General features: G+C 37.0%; 1 protein-coding gene across 1 annotated transcript in view; it reads right to left on the bottom strand.

The window, feature by feature from the left end:
* Positions 1 to 18,850, bottom strand: part of DACH2 (dachshund family transcription factor 2) — a 902,406-nt gene that overhangs the window by 135,503 nt on the left and 748,053 nt on the right. Inside the window, exon 5 of the mRNA XM_028101436.2 lies at positions 17,724 to 17,882. Within this exon, the coding sequence (XP_027957237.2) occupies positions 17,724 to 17,882 (159 nt within the window). The remainder of the gene's footprint in view (positions 1 to 17,723; positions 17,883 to 18,850) is intronic.

An 18,850-nucleotide genomic window follows, 5' to 3' on the forward strand; every position in this document is an offset into this window, starting at 1 on the left:
ACCCCATATGAGCTGCACATGCAAAGCATATGCAGATATTGAATTATGTAAGTCAACCTTTTACCAGAGTTGAAAACCTTAAATTAAGAGCCATCAAAACTATACCACGCTCTAACAATCTGGCTCATTTAGTAATATGCCTGAAATGTATAGACTTTTAATAGTATGGTAATTAAATTATTTTTTAAAATCACTAAAATGAGTCTCTCCTTCCTGTTAACCCCAAGGTCATCATGCTAGCTACTGTAAGCATTATTTCTAAAGCATCTTGGTATGCCAGCAACTCTTATAACTTTTATGTAAGTGAATGGCACAACCTCTTCCTAACTATTAAGGCTACAAACTTCAGTAATACTCTAACTCTCCTAAAATCCCATACTCATTTGATTACCAAGTCATGTTGACCTCTGTAACATCTTGCCATTTCTAGTCAGGTACCAATCCTATTATACTTGTTTGGTACCCTGTCTTCTGATTGGTTCTCCTATGCCATTTCATTTGCTTTTCCACTCCAATTTTAGGACTTTAGTGGCTACTTAATGTCTCCAAAATAAAATATAAGCTCTTTGGTTCCATGTGAAGTTACTTTTCTAGCTTTGTTATCTCAGAATATTCCTCTATGTATGCTCTACTCTAGTTCTCTAGTTGCAGCATTCTACAATTTGAATTCACCTTAGCTTACTCTTATTCATGCCTCTATCTGGAATCTACCTCTTTAACCCTATTTATTTGGGTATGGTAAAAGTCCTTCCTTTTTAAATCAATAGACTTCACTTTTAGAAAAGTTTTAGGTTTACTGAAAAAAATGAGCAGAAATTACTCAGAATTTCCATATATCTCCTCTCCACCAGCAGGTTCTCTGCTTATTAGTATCGTTGTATTAGTGTGGTATGTTTGCTATGACTAATGAATCAATATTGATACATGCTTACTAACTACAGTACATAGTTTGTATTAGTGTTCATTCTTTGTGTTGCACATTGTATGGATTTTCACAAATGCAAAATATCATGTATCAATCTTTTAGGTATCATACAGATCAGTTCCACTGCCCTGAAAATCCCTTGCATTCTACAGATTTATCCTTTCATTATTACCCTTGGATTTTACTGTCTCTATAGATATGTCTTTCCCTCAATGCCATAGGTGGAATCATACACTATTTTTTTTTCAGACTGGCTTTGTTTCACTTAGAAATATGCACTTACAGTTCTTCCAAGACTTATTTTTGAAATTTTTTTTCTATTCAAGTGTAGTTGACAATCAATGAATATTAGTTTCAGGTGTGCAAGACAGTGATTTCATGAGTATATACATTATGTTATGCTCACCACAAGTATAGCTACCATCTGTCACCATACAACACTATTACAATATCATTGACTACATTCCTTATGCTGTACCTTTTATTCCTGTGATGTATTCATTCCATAACTGGAGGGCTATATCTCCCAGCACCCTCACCCATTTTGCCCATCCCCCCACCGGCAACCACCGACTTGTTCTCTAACAAGAATGATTCTGTTTTTCATTTGTTTATTTCATTTTTTTTAAGATTCCACAAATGAGTAAAATCATATGGTATTTATCTTTGTCTGATTTTTTCACTTAGCATAATACATTTTAGGTCCCTCCCTGCTTTGCAAATGGTAAGATCTCATCCATTTTTATGACTGAATAAGATGACTAAGATGACTGAATATATATATATTCATAATATATGTATATATATTATCAATAGACTCAGATTGCTTCCATATCTTGGCTACTGTAAATAACACAACATTAAAAACTAATGATGTACTGTATGGTGACTAACATAACTAAAAAATTATAAAAAATAATTGCAATAAATGTAGGGATGAATATATCTTTTGACTTAATGTTTTCATTTTTGGGGATAAATACTGAGTAGTGGAATTATTGGATATAATATTATATTTTTAATTTTTTGAAGAACGTCTATACTGTTTTCCAAATTGGTGCACAAATTTACATTCCCACCAACAGTGCACAGGGGTTCCTTTTTCTCCATATCATCACCCAACTTATTTCTTGTCTTTTGATACTGGCCATTCTGACTGGTGTAAGGTTATAGTTTTGATCTGCATTTCTCTGATGATTAGTGATGTTGAGTATCTTTTCATGTTTATATTGACCACTGTATGTGTCTTTGGAAAAATACCTAATCAGTATCTCTGCCCATTTTTTTTAATTTGTTTTTTAGATTTTATTTATTTATTTGAGAGAGAGAGACAGGGATAGTGAGAGAGAGCACAAGTTGGGAAGAGAGGGAGAAGCAGGCTCCCCACAGAACAAGGAGCCTGATGCGGGACTCGATCCCAGGACCCCGGGATCATGACCTGAGCCAAAGGCAGACGCTCAACCAACTGAGCCACACAGGCACCCTCTGCCCATTTTTTAATAAGATTGTTTGCTTGTTTGTGTTTTGGTGTTGAGTAGTATAACTTTTTTTTAGTTTTTATTTAAATTCCAGTTAATTAACATACAGGGTAATATTAGTTTCAGATGTACAATAAAGTGCTTCAGCACTTCCATACATCACCTGGTATTCATCACAATTACTGTACTCCTTAATCCCCATCACCCACTGAACCCATCCCACCACCAAACTCCCTTCTGGCAATAATCAATTTGTTCTGTATAGTTAAGAATCTGTTTCTTGGTTTGCCTCTCTCTTTTTTCCCCTTTGTTTTGTTTCTTAAATTCCACATATGAGTGAAATCACATGGTATTTGTCATTCTCTGACTGATTTCACTTAGCATAATACTGTCTACCTCCACCCATGTTGTTGCAAAATGGAAAGATTTCATTCTTTTTACGATTAATATTCCATTATATATATATATATATATATGTATATATATATATATAATCACATCTTCTTTATCCATTCTTCTGTCATGGATACCGGGCTGTTTCCATAATTTGGCTATTGTAGATAATGCTGCTTTACATAACAGGGTGCATGTATCCCTTTGAAGTAGTAATTTTGTATTCTTTGGGTAAATACCTAGTAGTGCAATTGCTGGATCCTACAGAAATTCTATTTTTAATCTTTTGAGGAACTTCCATACTGTTATCCAGAGTGGCTGCACGAGTTTACAATTCCCACCAACAGTACAAGAGGGTTCCCCTTTCTTGACATCTTTGCCAACAACTGTTGTTTCTTGTGTTGTTGATTTTAGCTATTCTGACCAGTGTGAGGTGATATCTCATGGTAGTTTCTATTTGCATTTCCCTGTTGATAAATGATGATGAGCATCTTTTCATATATCTGTTAGCCTTCAAAATGTCTTCTTTGAAAAAATGTCTATTCATGTCTTCTGCTCATTTTTTCATTTTATTATTAGTTTTTTCAGTTTTGAGTTTTATAATTTCTTTACATATTTTGGATACTAACACATTATCAGATATGTTATTTGCAAATATCCTTTCCCATTCCATATGTTGTCTTTTAGTGATTGTTTCCTTTGCTGTGCAGAAGCTTTTTATTATGATGAAGTCCCAATACTTTATTTTTTCCCTTGCCTCAGGAGACATACTTAGAAATAAGTTGCTAAGGTCAATGTCAAAGAAGTTACTGCCTGTGTTCTGTTCTAGGATTTTTGTGGTTTCAGGTTTCACATTTAGACCTTTAATATATTTTGAATTTACTTTTGGGTATGGTATAAGAAAGTATTCACATTTCTTTCTTTTGCATGTGGCTGTCCAGTTTTCCTAAAACCATTTGTTAAAAAGAGTTTTCCCAGTGGATATTCTTTCTTGCTTTGTCAAAGATTAATTGACTATATATTTGTGGGTTCATTTCATCGTTTTCTTTTCTGATCTATTGATCTCTATGTCTATTTTTGTGGCAATACCATACCATTTTGATTACTACACCTTTGTAGTAGTAATATAACTTGTAATATAATTTGATGTCCAGAACTGTAATGCCTCAAGCTATGCTTTTCTTCTTCAAGATTGCTTTGGCTATCTGGAGTCTTTTGTAGTTCCATATAAATTTTAGGATTATTTGTCTGAGCTCTGTGAGAAGTGCTGGTGATATTTTGATAGAGATTGTTTTAAATGTGTAGATTGCTTTGGGTAATATAGACATTTTAACAATACTTGTCTTTCCAATCCATGAGCATGGAATATATTTCCATTTCTTTGTGTCCTCTTCAATTTTTTTCATAAATGTTTTATACTTTTCAGAATACAGGTTTTTCACCACCTTACGTTGGTAAGGTATATATCTAGGTCTCTTACTATTTTTGGTGCTATTATAAATGGAATAATTACTTAATTTATCTTTCTGCTGCATCATTATTGGTGTATAGAAATGCAGCAGATTTCTGTATGTTGATTTTTTTATCCTGAGACCTTACTAAATTTGATTATCACTTCTAGCAGATTTTTAGTGGAGCTTTTTAGGTTTTCTATATATAGTTCATGTCCTCTGAAAATAGTGGAAATTTTACTTCTTCTTTGTCAAATTGGATGTCTTTTATTTGTTGTTGTTGTTGTTGTTTTCTGATTGCTGTGACTAGACATTCCAGTACTATGTTAAATAACAGTGATGAGAATGGACCTTCTTTCTTTCTTCCTGACCATAGAGGAAAAGCCCTCAGTTTCTCCTCATTAAGGATGATGCTAGGGTGTCTCTATCTGGTTTTGTATTAGGGTAATGCTGGCCTCAAAGAATGAATTTGGAATTTTTCCTGCCTTTTCTATTTTTTGGAATAGTGTGAGAAGAATAGGTATTCAATTCTTCTTTATTTTTTATTATGTTATGTTAATAAACATATATTACATCATTAGTTTTTGATGTAGTGTTCCATGATTCATTATTTAAGAATAACACCCAGTGCTCCATTCAATACATGCCCTCTTTAATACCCATCATCAGGCTAACCCATCCCCCCAACCCCCTCCCCTCTAGAACCCTCAGTTTGTTTCTCAGAGTCCATAGTCTCTCATAGTTCATCTCCCCCTTAGATTTCTCCCCCTTCATTTTTCCCTTACTACTATCTTCTTCTTCTTTTTTTTAACATATAATGTATTATTTTTTTCAGAGGTACAGGTCTGTGATTCAACAGTCTTACAAAATTCACAGCACTCAATATAGCACATACTCTCCCCAATGTCTATCACGCAGCCACCCCATCCCTCCCACCCCCACCACTCCAGCAAACCTCAGTTTGTTTCCTGAGATTAAGAATTCCTCATATCACTGAAGTCATATGATACAGGTCTTTCTCTGATTGACTTATGTCGCTCAGCATAATACCCTCCAGTTCCATCCATGTCATTGCAAATGGCAAGATTTCATTCCTTTTGATGGCTGCATAATATTCCATTATATATATATACCACTTCTTCTTTATCCATTCATCTGTCGATGGACAGCTTGACTCTTTCCATAGTTTGGCTATTGTGGACATTGCTGCTATAAACATCGTGGTGCACATACCCCTTCAGATCACTACATTTGTATCATTGGGGTAAATACCCAGTAGTTCAATTGCTGGGTTGTATGGTAGCTCTATTTTCAACTTTTTCAGGAACCTCCATACTGTTTTCCAGAGTGGCTGCCCCACCTTGCATTCCAACCAAAAGTGTCAGAGGGTTCCCCTTTCTCTGCATCCCTGCCAACATCTGTCATTTCCTGACTTGTTAACTTTAACCATTCTGACTGTTGTGAGGTGGTACCTCATTGAGGTTTTGATTTGGAGTTCCCTGATGCCAAGTGATTTTGAGCAATTTTTCATGTGTCTGTTAGCCATTTGGATGTCTTCTTTCATGACTTCTGCCCATTTCTTGATTGGATTATTTGTTCTTTGGGTGTTGAATTGGATAAGTTCTTTATAGATTTTGGATACTAGCCATTTATCTGATATGTCATTTGCAAATATCTTCTCCCATTCTGTCAGTTGTCTTTTGGTTTTGTTGAATGTTTCTTTTGCTGTGCAAAAGGTTTTTATCTTGATAAAGTCTCAGTAGTCCATTTTTGCCCTTGTTTCCCTTGCCTTTGGTGATGTTTCTAGGACGAGGTTGCTGCGGCTAAGGTCGAAGAGGTTGCTGCCTGTGTTCTCCTTCAGGATGTGGATGGACTCTTGTCTCACATTTAGGTCTTTCAACCATTTTGAGTCTATTTTTGTGTGTGGTGTAAGGAAATGGTCCAGTTTCATTCTTCTGCATGTAGCTGTCCAATTTTCCCAGCACCATTTGTTGAAGAGATTCTCTTTTTTCCAGTGGACATTCTTTCTTGCTTTGTCGAAAATTAGGTGACCATAGAGTTGAGGGTCCATTTCTGGGCTCTCGATTCTGTTTCATTGATCTATGTCTGTTTTTGTGCCAGTACCAGACTGTTTTGATGATGACAGCTTTGTAATAGAGCTTGAAGTCCAGAATTGTGGTGCCACAAGCCTTGCTTTTCTTTTTCAACATTCCCTTGGCTATTCTGGGTCTTTTCTGGTTCCATACAAATTTTAGGATTATTTGTTCCATTTCTCTGAAAAAAGTGGATGGTATTTTGATAAGGATTGCATTAAATGTGTAGATTGCTCTAGGTAACATTGAAATCTTCACAATATTTGTTCTTCCAATCCATGAGCATGGAACGCTTTTCCATTTCTTTGTGTCTACTACAATTTCTTTCATGAGCATTTTATACTTTTCTGAGTATAGATTCCTTGCCTCTTTGGTTAGATTTATTCCTAGGTATCTTATGGTTTTGGGTGCAATTATAAATGGGATCCACTCCTTAATTTCCCTTTCTTCTGTCTTGCTGTTGGTGTATACGAATGCCACTGATTTCTGTGCATTGATTTTATATCCTGCCACTTTACTGAATTCCTGTATGCGTTCTAGCAGTTTTGGGGTGGAGTCTTTTGGGTTTTCCACATAAAGTCTCATATCATCTGCAAAGAGTGAGACTTTGACTTCTTCTCTGGCGATTCGGATGCATTTTATTTCTTTTTGTTGTCTGATTGCTGTGGTTAGGACTTCTAGTAATATGTTGAATAGCAGTGGTGATAGTGGACATCCCTGCCGCATTCTTGACCTTAGGGGGAAAGCTCCCAGTTTTTCCCCATTAAGAATGATATTTGCTGTGGGTTTTTCACAAATAGTTTTTATTATATTTAGGTATGTACACTCTATCCCCATACTCTGAAGAGTTTTGTTCAAGAAAGGATGCTGTATGGGGCGCCTGGGTGGCTCAGTCATTAAGCATCTGCCTTCGGCTCGGGTCATGATCCCAGGGTCCTGGGATCGAGCCCCACATCGGGCTCCCTGCTCAGCGGGAAGCCTGCTTCTCCCTCTGCCCCTCCCCCTGCTTGTGTTCCTTCTCTCACTGTGTCTCTCTCTGTCAAATAAATAAATAAAATCTTTAAAAAAAAAGGATGCTGTAATTTGTCAAATGATTTTTGTGCATCTATTGAGAGGATCATATAGTTCTTGTTCTTTCTTTTATTAATGTATTGTATAACATTGATTGATTTGTGAATGTTGAACCAACCTTGCAGCCCAGGGATAAATCCCACCTGGTCGTGGTGAATAATATTTTTAATGTACTGTTGGATCCTACTGGCTAGTATTTTGGTGAGAAGTTTTGCATCCATATTCATCAAGGATATTGGTCTGTAATTCTCCTTTTGTTGGGGTCTTTGTCTGGTTTGGGGATCAAGGTAATGCTGGCCTCATAAAACAAGTTTGGAAATTTTCCTTCCATTTCTATTTTTTGGAACAGTTTCAGAAGAATAGGTATTAATTTTTCTTTAAATGTTTGGTAGAATTCCCCTGGGAAGCCATCTGGCCCTGGGCTTTTGTTTGTTGGGAGATTTTTGAAGACTGCTTCAATTTCCTTAGTGGTTGTAGGTCTGTTCAGGTTTTCTATTTCTTCCTGGTTCAGTTTTGGTAGTTGATACATCTTTAGGAATGCATCCATTTCTTCCAGATTCTCTAATTTGCTGGCATACAGTTGCTCATAATGTTCTTATAATTGTTTGTATTTCTTTGGTGTTGGCCTATATTGCTATATACTTTCCTCTTAGGACTGCCTTTGCTGCATCCCAAAGATTTTCAACAGTTGTGCTTTCATTTTCATTTGTTTCCATGAATTTTTAAAATTCTTCTTTAATTTCCTGGTTGACCCATTCATTCTTTAGTAGGATGCTATTTAGCCTCCATGTATTTGAGTTCTTTCCAATTTTCCTCTTGTGATTGAGTTCCAGTTTCAAAGCATTCTGGTCTGAAAATATGCAGGGAATGGTCCCAATCTTTTGGTACCAGTTGAGACCTGATTTGTGACCTAGGATGTGATGTATTCTGGAGAATGTTCCATGGGCACTAGAGAAGAATGTCTATTCTGTTGCTTTGGGATGGAATGTTTTGAATATATCTGTGAAGTCCATTTGGTCCAGTGTGTCATTTAAAGTCTTTATTTCCTTGTTGATTTTTTGCTCAGATGATCTGTCCATATTAGTGAGGAGGGTATTAAAGTCCACTACTATTATTTTATTGTTGTCAATGTGTTTCTTTGCTTTTGTTATTAATTGGCTCCCATAATTGGCTGTTCCCATGTTAGGGGCATAGATATTTACAATTGTTAGACCTTCTTGTTGGATAGACCCTTTAAGTATGATATAGTGTCCTTCCTCATCTCTTATTATAGTCTTTGGTTTAAAATCTAATTTGTCTGATATAAGGATCGCCACCCCAACTTTCTTTTGGTGTCCATTAGCATGGTAAATTGTTTGCCACCCCTCACTTTCAATCTGGAGGTGTCTTTTGGGTCTAAAATGGGTCTCTTGCAGACAGCATATTGATGGGCCTTGTTTTTTTGTCCAATCTGATACCCTGTGTCTTTTGATTGGGCATTTAGCCCATTTACATTCAGGGTAACTATGGAAATATATGAATTTAGTGCCATTGTATTGCCTGTAAGATGATTGTTACTGTATATTTGCTCTTTTCCTTTCTGATTTCTGTTACTTTTAAGCTCTCTCACTTAAAGGACCCCATTCAATATTTCTTGTAGGGCTGGTTTCATGTTTGCAAATTCCTTTAGTTTTTGTTTGTCCTGGAAGATTTTTATCTCTCCTTCTGTTTTCAGTGACTGCCTAGCGGGATATAGTATTCTTGGCTGAATATTTTTCTCATTTAGTGCTCTGAATATATCATGCCAATCCTTTCTGGCCTGCCAGGTCTCTGTGGATAGGTCTGTTTCCAATCGAATGTTTCTTTTTTTTTTAAGATTTTATTTGTTTGACAGAGAAAGACACAGTGAGAGAAGGAACACAAGCGGGGGCAGTAGGAGAGGGAGAAGCAGGCTTCCCGCCGAGCTAAGAGCCCAATGTGGGGCTCGATCCCAGGACCCTGGGACTGTGACTTGAGCCGAAGACAGACTCTTAACGACTGAGCCAGCCAGGTTCCCCGTCCAATCTAATGTTTCTACCATTGTTGGTTACTGATCTCTTGTCCCGAGCTGCTTTCAGGATTTTCTCTTTGTCTCTGAGACACATAGGTTTTACTATTAGGTGTCAGGTGTTGACCTATTTTTAATGATTTTGAGGGGGCTTCTCTGTGCTCGTAGATTTTGATGTCTGTTTCCTTCCCCAAATTAGGGAAGTTCTCTGCTATAATTTGCTCCAATATGCCTTCTGCCCCTTTCTCTCTTTCTTCTTCTTCTGGGATCCCAATTATTCTAATATTGTTTTGTCTTATGGTATCACTTGTATCTCAAATTCTGCCCTCGTGGTCCAGTAGTTGTTTATCTCTTCTTCTCAACTTCTTTATTTTACATCATTTGGTCTTCTATGTCACTAATTCTCTCTTCTGCTTCATTTATTCTAGCAGTTAGAGCCTCCACTTTGATTGCACCTCATTAATAGCCTTTTCGATTTCAACTTTGTTAGATTTTAGTTCTTTTATTTCTCCGGAAAGGGTTCCTCTAATGTTTCCATCCTTTTTTTAAGCCTAGCTAGTATCTTTAGAATCGTCATTATGAAGTCTAGTTCCGACATCTTACTAAGGTCTGTATTGATTTGGTCCCTGGCAGTCGGTACTCACTCTTGTTCTTTTTTTTAGGTGATATTTTCCATCTTGACATTTTGTTCAGAGGAGAATAGATGAATGAAAGAACAAAATGTGAGCAGGGTAACAATGACTCCAGATAAATATACACTTAACAAATCAGAAGAGACCTGCAGGTTTTCAATTTCTTCTTGTGTTCCCTCTTCATGTGTAAAATAGCAGCTTGGTGTTCTTTTGGAAGGTCAATCTAGCAATAGGTATCATTGTGATTGAGAGAGCAGACTCTAGATCTAGAAAGCCTGGGCTGAATTCTTGCTCTGCCACTCAGAAGCAGTGGGACCTGGGTCAAATTTTTTCACCTTCTGTGTCTTTGTTTCCTGATCTGGCAGCCAAGGAATTCAGAAAGTCTCTCTCTCTCTTTATATATATATATATATATATATATATATATATATATATATATATATATTTTTTTTTTTTTTTTTTTTTTTTTTTTTTTTTACTTAGATCTTTGGCTGTGGCTTTATCTTGTTCTTTCATTCCTCTGTCTTGGCATTTCATTTAAATCTCTGCCTTCTTCTGTGTTAGAAAATGAAGTTACGTTTCCCTCTCCTGAACTTAATGGCCTTATGAAGAAGAGGTCATGTAGTATGATGGGCCTGGTATAATAAGGAGTGACTCTGGTCTGTGCTGCATGTGCTCTGCTGTTGTGTTTTGGCTGCTCTTTCTTTCAGGCCATTCATCTGCAGAGGCTTTCCTTGCCTGCTATGGGCAGTGTTTTGTTCCTGACTTGAATATGGTCAGTTTTAACTAGGTGTGTTCTGGTTAGCTTTGAAATGAGACCTAACAGTACCCCCACCAGAACTGAGCCCCTGTAAACTCTCTTGTAGGGTACAGGTGGTATGGGCTGTGGTTTGTTCTGGTCTTTGGGGGAAGGAGCCCTCTGGGCTTGAATGAGTTAAGTGTGACTTGGTAGGGCAGATCCACCAGAGCACAGGGGATGGGACTTTGTGTAAGCAAGTTAGGTAGCCAGTGTTATCACTATACTGCTTCCTACAGGTGGCTCTGTGTTTATGCTGAGAGACTTGGGGGGGGGAAATGGTGCCAGCCAGTTCCTTTGTTCCCAGACACATATCTTAATGAATGATGCCAATCAGGGAACTGCTCAGAGAACAGTGAATAATCTCTCTAGGGTGTGCCCCAGGTGCTCTTCAGGTCACTGTTTCCATGCTGTCTGGCCCTGGGTCATTTGCCAGTCTTCTCTCTAGGAGCAGAGGAGTGCCCTCCAGGCTCTATCCCAGGCACAGCCCCTGACCTTTCAAACTCCAGGCTTTAAGCTCGGCTGGTTGCAAGAACTCACAAAATTCAGTCCCTCTTTCTTTCCCATGCCAATAGCATGCTTCCCTTGTGTTGTTTCCCTGTATGCTCCACTGTCTTGTGCCTTTCTACAGGACCATGGCTCCCTCACCTCTGCAGCAGCTGTGAGCTCTTTCTCTCCTAACCCTCAGCTCTGCACTTCTTACCTTCTTTGATGTGCCCTCTTCCTTTTTGTTATGTAGTTTGTTTTGTCAGTTTTCAGGTGATTTCTGGGGTATTTAAGATGATTTGATAGTTATACAGTTGTGTTTGTGGGATGAGGTGAAACTAAGGTTTTGTCATCATCTTCTAAGCTCTATGTAAGTTCTTTATATTTTTGGATATTTACGCCTTATTGGGCATATCATTTCCAAATATATTCTTCCATTCAGTAGGTTGCCTTTTGTCTTGTTGATGTTTTTGTTGTGCAAAAGCTTTTTATTTTGATATAGTCCCAGTCATTTATTTATTTTTTCCCTTGCCTTAGGAGACACACATAGAAAAATGTTACAACTTATGGCAGAGAAATTGCTACTTGTGTTCTCTTCAAAGATTTGTATAGTTTCAGGTCTCACATTTAGTTCTTTAATCCATTTTGAGTTTACTTTTATGCATGGTGTTAGAAAGTGGTCCAGTTTCATTCTTTACATGTAGCTGTCCAGTTTTCCCAACACCATTTATTGAAGAGGTTGTCTTCCCCATTGCACATTCTTGCCTTCTTTGTCATAGATTAATTGACCAGATAATCAGGGATTTATTTCTAGTTTTTCTATTCTGGTCCTTTGATCTACATATCTATTTTTGTTCCAGTGCCATTCTATTTTGATTACTACAGCTTTGTAGTGTATCTTGAAACCTGGAATTGTGGTACCTCCAGCTTTGTTTTCTTTGTCTCATGATTGCTTTGAGTATTTGGTGTCTTCTGTGGTGCCACAAAGATTTTTGTATTATTTGTCCTAGATTTGTGAAAAGTGCTGTTGGTATTTTGATAGAGATTTCATTGAATCTCTAGATTGCTTTGTGTAGCATGGACATTTTAACAGCATTGGTTCTTCTAATCCATGAGCATGGAAGGTCTTTCCAGTTGTTTATGTCATCTTCAATTTCTTTCCTCAGTGTTTTGTGGTTTTCAAAGTACAGGCCCTTTACCTCTTTGGTTAAGTTTATTCCTAGGTATTTTATTCTACTTGGTGCAATTGTAAATGGAATTTTCATAAAATTTCTTTCTGCTTCTTTGTTATTTGTATAAGGAAATGCTATCAATTTCTGGGCTTTATTTTTGTAACCTGCAAATTTACTGAATTAATTTATTACTTCTAGTAGTTTTTTGGTGGAGTCTTTAGGGTTTCCTATGCATAGTATCATGTCATCTGCAAATAATGAAAGTTTTACTTCTTCCTTACATATTTGGATATTTATTTTTCTTGTCTGATTATTGTGGCTAGGATTTCCAGTACTAAGTTGATAAAAGTGATAAGATTAGACATTCTTTTTTTGTTCCTAATCTTAGAGGAAAAGCTCTCAGCTTTTCTTCATTAAGAAGTTACCTGTGGGTTTTTCATATATGGCTTTTAGTATTTTGAGCTATGTTCCCTCTACAATACCACTTTTACTGAGAATTTTTATAATGAACAGATGTTAAATTTTTTCAAAATTTTTCTGGTGTATTGAAATGATCATATGATTTTTATCCTTAGTTTTGTTGATGTGGTGTATGACGTGGATTGATTTGTGAATATTGAACCATCCTTGCATCGCCAGAATAAATCCTACTTGATTGTGCTGAATAATCCTTTTAATGTATTGTTGAATGTAGTTTGCTAGTATTTTGTTGATGATTTTTGCATGTATGCTCACCAAGAATATCTACCTGTAGTTTTCTTTTTTTAATGGTGTCTGCCTGGTTTTGGTATCAGGGTAATGCTGACCTTGTATAATGTATTTGAAAATTTTCCTTCCTTTTCTATTTTTTGGACTAATTTGAGGAGAATAAGTATTAACTCTTCTTTAAATATTTGGTAGAGTTCACCTCTGAAGCAATCTGGTCCAGGACTTTTTTTTTTTTTTATTTTGGGGAGTGTTTTCGTTACTGATTTAATTTCATTACTTGTTATCAGTCTGTTCAGATTTCTGTTTCTTCATGGTTCAGTTTTGAAAGATTGTATGTCCTTCTGTTGTTGGATAAAATGTAAAAGTCCATTAGATCCAGTTGATTGATGGTGCTTTTCAGTTCAATTATGATCTTCCTGAATTTCTGTCAATTTAATATATCCATTTCTGAGAGAAGAGTATTGAGGTCTCCAATTATAATAGTGGATTCATCTATTTTCTCTGGCAGTTCTACCAGTTTTTACCTCACATATTTTGACACTCTGTTAATAGGAGCAAACACATTAAGGTTTATTAATGTCTCCTTGGAGAATTGGCCTCTTTATCATTATGTAATACCCCTCTTATTCTTGACAATTTTTCTTGCTCTGAAATCTGCTTTGTCTGAAATTAATATAGCTATTCCTACTTTTGATTAGTGTTAGCATAGTAAATATTTCTCCATTCCTTTACTTTGAATTATGTCTTTAAATTTAAAGTGAGTTTCTTATAGACACCAAATAGTTTGATATTCTTTTGTTATCTGCTCTGACAGTCTTCATTCTTTTATTGCTGTTGTTTCATTTTGGTTATTTTGCTTGATACATGATTACATAAGAGGTATATTGCAAGTAATGGCCAAGACATCAACATTCTTAGTCACTAGAGTACATGGGGCAATCTATGTCTGTAATTGGTGTATTTAGACCAATCATATTTAAAGTGATTATTAATAATTGGATAATTACTTATAATATTTATAAGTGTTATCTATTCATTGACCTTTTTTAAAAAATCTCTTCCACTCTTGTATTCTCTGGTATTAACTGACTATTTTATATGATTCTCTTTCCCCTCTTCTCTTAGTATATTAATTTTATTTATTTAAAAAATTTACGTGGTTGTCCTGGAGTTTGCAATATGCATTTACAACTTATAAATTCACTTGCAAATAAGTCTATACCATTTCATGTGTAGTGCAAGTATCTTTCAGCAGAATATTTTCAATTCCTCCCTCTTATCCCTTATAACATTATTGCCATTTATATTATTTACCAATACATTGTTATTATTATTTTGAATAGAGTATTATTTGTAAGACTGATTAAGAATAAGAAAAAAATACATTTACCTTAATGTATTCCTTCCCTAACGTATATCCAAGTTTCTGACCTAAATTATTTTCCTTCTCTCTATAGACCTTCTTTTAACATTTTGTATAATGCAGATCTCTGGTATGATAACAAATTCCCTCAACTTTTGTTTGAGAAAGTCTTTATTTCCCTCTTCACTACTAAAAGGAAATTTCACTGGATTCAGAATTCTAAGTTGGTGTTTTTTGTTTTTGTTTTTCTTTCAACACTGTAACTATTTCACACCACTTTATTCTTGCTTGCGTGGTTTCTGAAGAGAAGTTCAGTGTAATTCTTATCTTTGTTCCTGTATGGGTGAGGAGGATTTATTTCTCTCTGATTTTTTATTTTTTTAAAGATTTATTTATTTGAGAGAGAGACAGCGAGAGAGCATGAGACGGGGGAGGGTCAGAGGGAGAAGCAAAATCCCCGCTGAGCAGGGAACCTGATGTGGGACTTCATCCCAGGACTCCAAGGTCATGATCTGAGCCGAAGGCAGTCGCTTAACAAACTGAGCCACCCAGGTGCCCCACTCTCTGATTTTTTAAAAAGATTTTCTCTTTGTTTTTGATTTTGCAGCTTTAGTATAATATGCATAAGTGTAGTATTTTTTAAATACTTATTCTTCTTAGTAATCTCTGAACTTCCTGAATCTTTTGTTTGATGTCTCTCAATTTGGGAAAATTTTCAGTCATTGTTACTTTAAATATTTCTTCTGTTCCTTTTCCTTGTTCTTGTTATTTTGGTATTCCCATTACATTTATTCTACATCTTTTGTAATTGTTACACAATTCTTCAATATTCTGTTCTTGTTTTTTTTTTTAATCTTTTTTTTTTCACTTTTCTTCCATTCTGGGAAGTTTCTATTGATATGCTTCAATATGTGACTCATGAAAGTGCAAAAGTGATAGGAAAGAGCAGCCTGGAGCCCTGGTGATGCCCCCTCTTCAAGAGTGAGTGTGGGAGGGGGCGGGGGCTGGAGTGTTGAGGGGGCAGCTTTAGGACACCTCCGCTTAGTCAGCATGGTTAAAGATGAAGAGGGTCTCGTTGGCTGCAGCCCTGGCCTGACTACATGGGGTGTACTTTGATTGGCAGACGAAGCTGTTGACCAGGGCTCACTTGATGTGCTCCTCCTGGGCAGCCTTCAGGTTCTCTTTCCTTCCATCATAGGCCTTCAGGGCAGAAGCTTGCAGGGCTCAGCCACAGGAGAAGGTCAGGGCCCACGGCTTCAGCAGGGGGCACTTGTTGATGGTATTGAGGTTGATGGATGCTTCCTCCTCCTGGGAAGGTGATCCAGTGACTTAGTTGACTTTGTCTGGACTACTGGTGAGCCCATCAAAGCTATTCATTTTGTTGAAGTGTTTTTGATTTTTAGCATTTACTTTTGCTTCTTAAAATTTTCATCTCTCTGCTTATATTTCCCATGTATTTTTTATTCAAGTATAATTAACATACAGTGTTAATATTCCCATGTATTCTTGTACGTTTTCCATTTTCTTAGTATACAAATTATAGTTATTTTAAATTCCCGTCTGATAATTCTAAAATATATGTTATATCTAATTCTGGTTGTGATGCTTGCTTTATATCTTTGGACTGAGTTTTTTGCCTTTTTCATGCCTTGTAATTTTTGTTTTGAAGCCAGACATTATGCATTGGCTAAAAGGAACTCAGGTAAACAGGCTTTTAGTAAGAAGCTTTACTTTTATCTTACCGGGAGTTAGGTTATATTTACTGTTTGCTGTAGCTGTTGTATTAGTGCTGGTAATTTCTTGTCCCCCTATTATCTGTGTATCCTAAAGAATCCAAATTCAATTGGGTCTGAGGACTTCAGTTTTCTCAGTTGTAGTCCACTATTCTGATACAGAGTCTTATTGTGGTGGTGGTAAAATATGTAAGGAGGAGAAATATATTATTGGATTTCAGTGTCTTAGTGAGCCTGTGTCCTTGGGCTGTGACTTTCACAAGTGATTTTTAGCTTTTTTCCCTCTTACATGAGAGAGGAAGGCTAGAGGGAGCTAGAGTTGAGTATTTCTCTTTCCCCACAGGAAATGTTAAAGAGGCTGGGGAAGTGTGTTTCCCTTACTTCACAGCAATGATTACAGGGTGCTGGATTTTAATATATACTTTCCCACACATCAGTTAGGCTCTGGTAAAACAAAGTAGTTTAACTCTGGTAAAGTAGTTTCCTTCGAGGGTAGGCTTTTGTTAAGGAAAACAGAACACTCTGGGCATATATTGAAATGGGTAATTTTCTTGTCCCAGAAACATGAAGGGAATTTTCTCAGGTCTTCATCCTGAGAACCTAAAAGTGCTCCTGGAGTTGACTCATGAATGTGCAGAGACGTACTAAGAATTGGCCTCTAGGGGTTTTTTTTCCATGAATAATTAAGAATTTATTTAAATTATTATAAAATATTCATTATTATTTTTTGCATTTTTATTATGTTATGTTAATCAGCACACATTACATCATTAGTTTTTGATGTAGTGTTCCATGATTCATTGTTTGTGTATAACACCCAGTGCTCCATTCAATACGTGCCCTCTTTAATACCCATCACCAGGCTAAACCATCCCCCCACTCCCTTCCCTTCTAGAACCCTCAGTTTGTTTCTCAGAGTCATAGTCTTTCATGGTTCATCTCCCCCATCAATTTCCCCCCTTCATTTTTCCCTTCCTACTCTCTTCTTTTTTTTTAACATATAATGTATTATTTGTTTCAGAGGTACAAAGGTACAGATTCAACAGTCTTACACTATGGTGAGCACTGTGAATTGTGTAAGGCCTCTAGGGGTTTTTATCTCTCAAGCTGGGTCCACACTGAGTCTCCAGTAATTTAAATGTTTCTACCAGACTCTAGCTGTGGCTTCTGCTCCCTATAAGCTCTGACTCTCTATCTGCCTATCACTCTTCTCAATCTATCTTTACTCTCTAAAACCTACACTCTTAAATGAATCCCTCTCAATCTACCCTTATGACTTCAAATTGTTAAACCTTATGGAAGAAAAATACACTAGCCCTGCTCGCCCACGGCATCCAGTGGGTCTTGTGTAGTATTTTTCTCAACACACCAAGATTTGAAAGGGCAGTATACATACTATTGGTCAGTAAATGGTTCTGCTGCAGTGGATTGAGGGTAGGAGCACCCCCAAGACTTGGCTGGCTAGCAAGGGTTGCATGAGCAAGTCCATGTTGGGGTCCAGGAGCAGCAAGAGAAGATTGCATCTTATCCTTATCCCAGGAGGATTCACTTCCACCTGAAAAACATTCGTATGAACAGATTGCAATTTGGCAAGTTTCCATGAGAAAGCTTTTTGAAAATTCTCTTTCAGGGGTGAAATTATTAAGCTTACATCTTAGAAAATTATTATTAAACATAAGTAACTCATTTTACAATGGTTTCAAAAACTTTCAATAGCCTTGGATTTAAGTTGCTTCTGAGAAAACTAAACAACTCTAATGATATAGTTACAAGTAGTCTAAACAAATCAGGAATCATAACGAATAGTTTTTGAAAGCACTAACTTGTTGAGAACATTAAATGACTACTACTGCCTCCCATTCTGGCAGCACCAATGTGCTGCCCTGTTCGCTAGCAAAAGAACAAAGACACTGGCTGAGGGCAGCAAACCTTGGTGCTGGCTTTTTGCTGTGATTTACCATAAACTCCGAACGACTGCATGGTCATGCAGCTGCTTTCCTGGGACAAACCAGCAAATGGCAAAAGGGCAATGACCCTCCCCTAGAGGATCACTGCAGGTCTGCACCATGTGTGTCCCTAAACTTTGGAGTTTTGAAACCCAGTTGCATGCGTGAGATAAAACACAAGAGTACTATGCCACCTGGCAGGCAGACAACTCAGACATAGATAAGCTGAAGACAAGGATCTGATGGAAGCTAGGGACACAAGAGGGGTGATTATTCACTCTCCTGTGAGGGCTTCCTGAAGAGTGATGGGTTCAAACTCCCCGCTTCAGGGAGGAGAGAGGGGAACAAAGCCATTCCCCTCCCCTGCACCGCAGCACAGACCAACTTTGGTGAACAACACAGTGCCCTGTAGTGGAGACTGGAGCTGCTTACTTTAAGCCCTGCCCCCCATGCCCTACAAGTATATGTCTACCAGGACAGATTGGCATGAAAATCAACCCAACAGGCCCCTTCCCCAGAAGACCAGCACAAACTTCTCACACACATCAAGTCTACTGATCATAGAGTGATGCAAGCT

The sequence above is a fragment of the Eumetopias jubatus genome, unplaced genomic scaffold (assembly GCF_037043125.1).
Source record: "Eumetopias jubatus isolate StellerSeaLion01/CBP00866 unplaced genomic scaffold, mEumJub1_p1.0 scaffold_11, whole genome shotgun sequence".
NCBI lineage: Eukaryota > Metazoa > Chordata > Mammalia > Carnivora > Otariidae > Eumetopias > Eumetopias jubatus.